The 1,801-nt window shown below is 34.1% G+C and overlaps 1 protein-coding gene across 1 annotated transcript; it reads right to left on the bottom strand.

Annotated features, from left to right (window-relative positions):
• Nucleotides 1–390: 390 nt before the first annotated feature.
• LOC118487457 lies at nucleotides 391–1,542 on the bottom strand. Its single transcript, XM_035984327.1, has 2 exons — nucleotides 1,298–1,542; nucleotides 391–799 (listed from the first exon to the last, which is right to left on the bottom strand). The coding sequence occupies exons 1-2, from the start codon at nucleotides 1,440–1,442 to the stop codon at nucleotides 504–506; spliced, it is 441 nt and encodes a 146-aa protein (XP_035840220.1). The 5' UTR covers nucleotides 1,443–1,542; the 3' UTR covers nucleotides 391–503.
• Nucleotides 1,543–1,801: the final 259 nt, after the last annotated feature.

Genomic DNA, 1,801 nt, shown 5'->3' with positions numbered 1-1,801 from the left:
TGATTTAACGTTATATTTACACATGTGTAAACCTTCGTATCTATGAATTAACATGAAACATTCTACTTACTTCAAATCAGTTATCTTTCAATTCTTTATCCTACATTAGTAAAGTAATTACGATATAGAAGTTAGAAGGTCCAAAATATATATACCTTTAAATTAACCCCTGCACAGAACAATTTATTGACTAACATTCATATCATCATCACATTTGTAGTCGCATAAGTGCTTATAGCTTCAAAGCTATCTGGTTATCCCCTCAACATATCATTCCCAAGGGTATTTTCGCTTCATGTCTATGCATGTAAATTTGAATAATCCTTGTTAACAAACAAGTACCAAGTTTCATAAATTTAATGACAAAGAATATATCTTTTTTAACGCCAACAAAACATCGTTAAATATATCCAAAGCTAACCGAAAGTTAGCATAAAATTACAGCCACCAAAAAACATAAAACAGATACACCAAGCATCATTTAAATAACCATACAATCTAAATTAAATGTATAGCAATCGCCCCATGTCAGATGCTGCACTTTTGCTCTGTTTCTCAGCCACAAGTTGCCAAAACTTTGATTTCTTCCATGGCTCCACCATCCTTTGTTGTTTACCATCAAAAACTTTAGCATTAAGGGCCCTCCAAAGACACCAAACTGTTGTTTGGGACATTGGGTGGACTGTTTTTCTCCACTTTGCAGACTCGCGGTTATGCATATGAATATTTAAAACATCTTTGGCTCTGAACAGGAAGTACGAGGACAGCCTGTACCAAGAGGCGGCCCGATCCCAAATACCTAGCGCAAACGAACATGAAACGAATATATCGATCAAAGTCCCCACACATCACACATGTCGTTGCAGGTACCGTAACGCTACTTCTGATCAGACCGTCCAAGATTCGTTTAAAACTATGAGAATGAACACATGTGTAAACATTTACATACATGACAAACGTTTAAAACTTAATTATGATGTACACATGTGTAAAAATTTGTTTGCAAGATTATTCACTAAAGAATTTCATGAATTGCTAAAATTAGTACTTCAATTGCACAGATCAACTGAACAAATGTAATAAAAATGATATATATGTTCTAGTAGTTATGAGTTATGTAATTTACTGGAAAATTGGTGTCGACTCTACATCAATTTCACTTTGATTGTACCACAAAATCTTAATCTACTTCAATTATTCATAAATTGCTAACCTAATAATTCCATTTCACATATGCAACCAAAAAAACCCGAAATACTCCGTAACTTATGGACCAGTAGTGTTATAGGCTATTTACCTTCATGAATAGATTGCACAAGCGTGGTGATGACGAGTGCTACACCTTCTGATTCATCAGTTATAGCAAATCCAACCCAAGAATAGAAGCCATGTCGATTAACGACAACAGCTAACATATTTGTAGTCGACGACGACGCCGTCATCGGAGAATGAGAGGGATGGTGGTGATGGTGGATTGCTCGTTCTCTCCGGTGTAACCGTGATTCTGAACTTTGAAGGGTTTTTTTTTTGGGTATGGAGATGTGATCGACTGTTTTTGATGGGTTTTGTGTTTTGACAATAAAACCCCTCTAGTCTTATAATTTAAATTTACTTCTCATTTAAACCCCTCTAATCTTAGCCCTTAATTTAGGATGATCAATGGATGGAAATTGTTCCTAGTGTTCTCACAAAAATGAGTGTTCTCAAGATAACCCTCCCCTATATATATATATATATATATATATATATATATATATATATATATATATATATATATATATATGTTTCAATCTGAAATATT

This window comes from Helianthus annuus, chromosome 2, assembly GCF_002127325.2.
Source record: "Helianthus annuus cultivar XRQ/B chromosome 2, HanXRQr2.0-SUNRISE, whole genome shotgun sequence".
NCBI classification, from domain to species: domain Eukaryota; kingdom Viridiplantae; phylum Streptophyta; class Magnoliopsida; order Asterales; family Asteraceae; genus Helianthus; species Helianthus annuus.
This window is presented reverse-complemented; position numbering and strand designations above follow the sequence as displayed.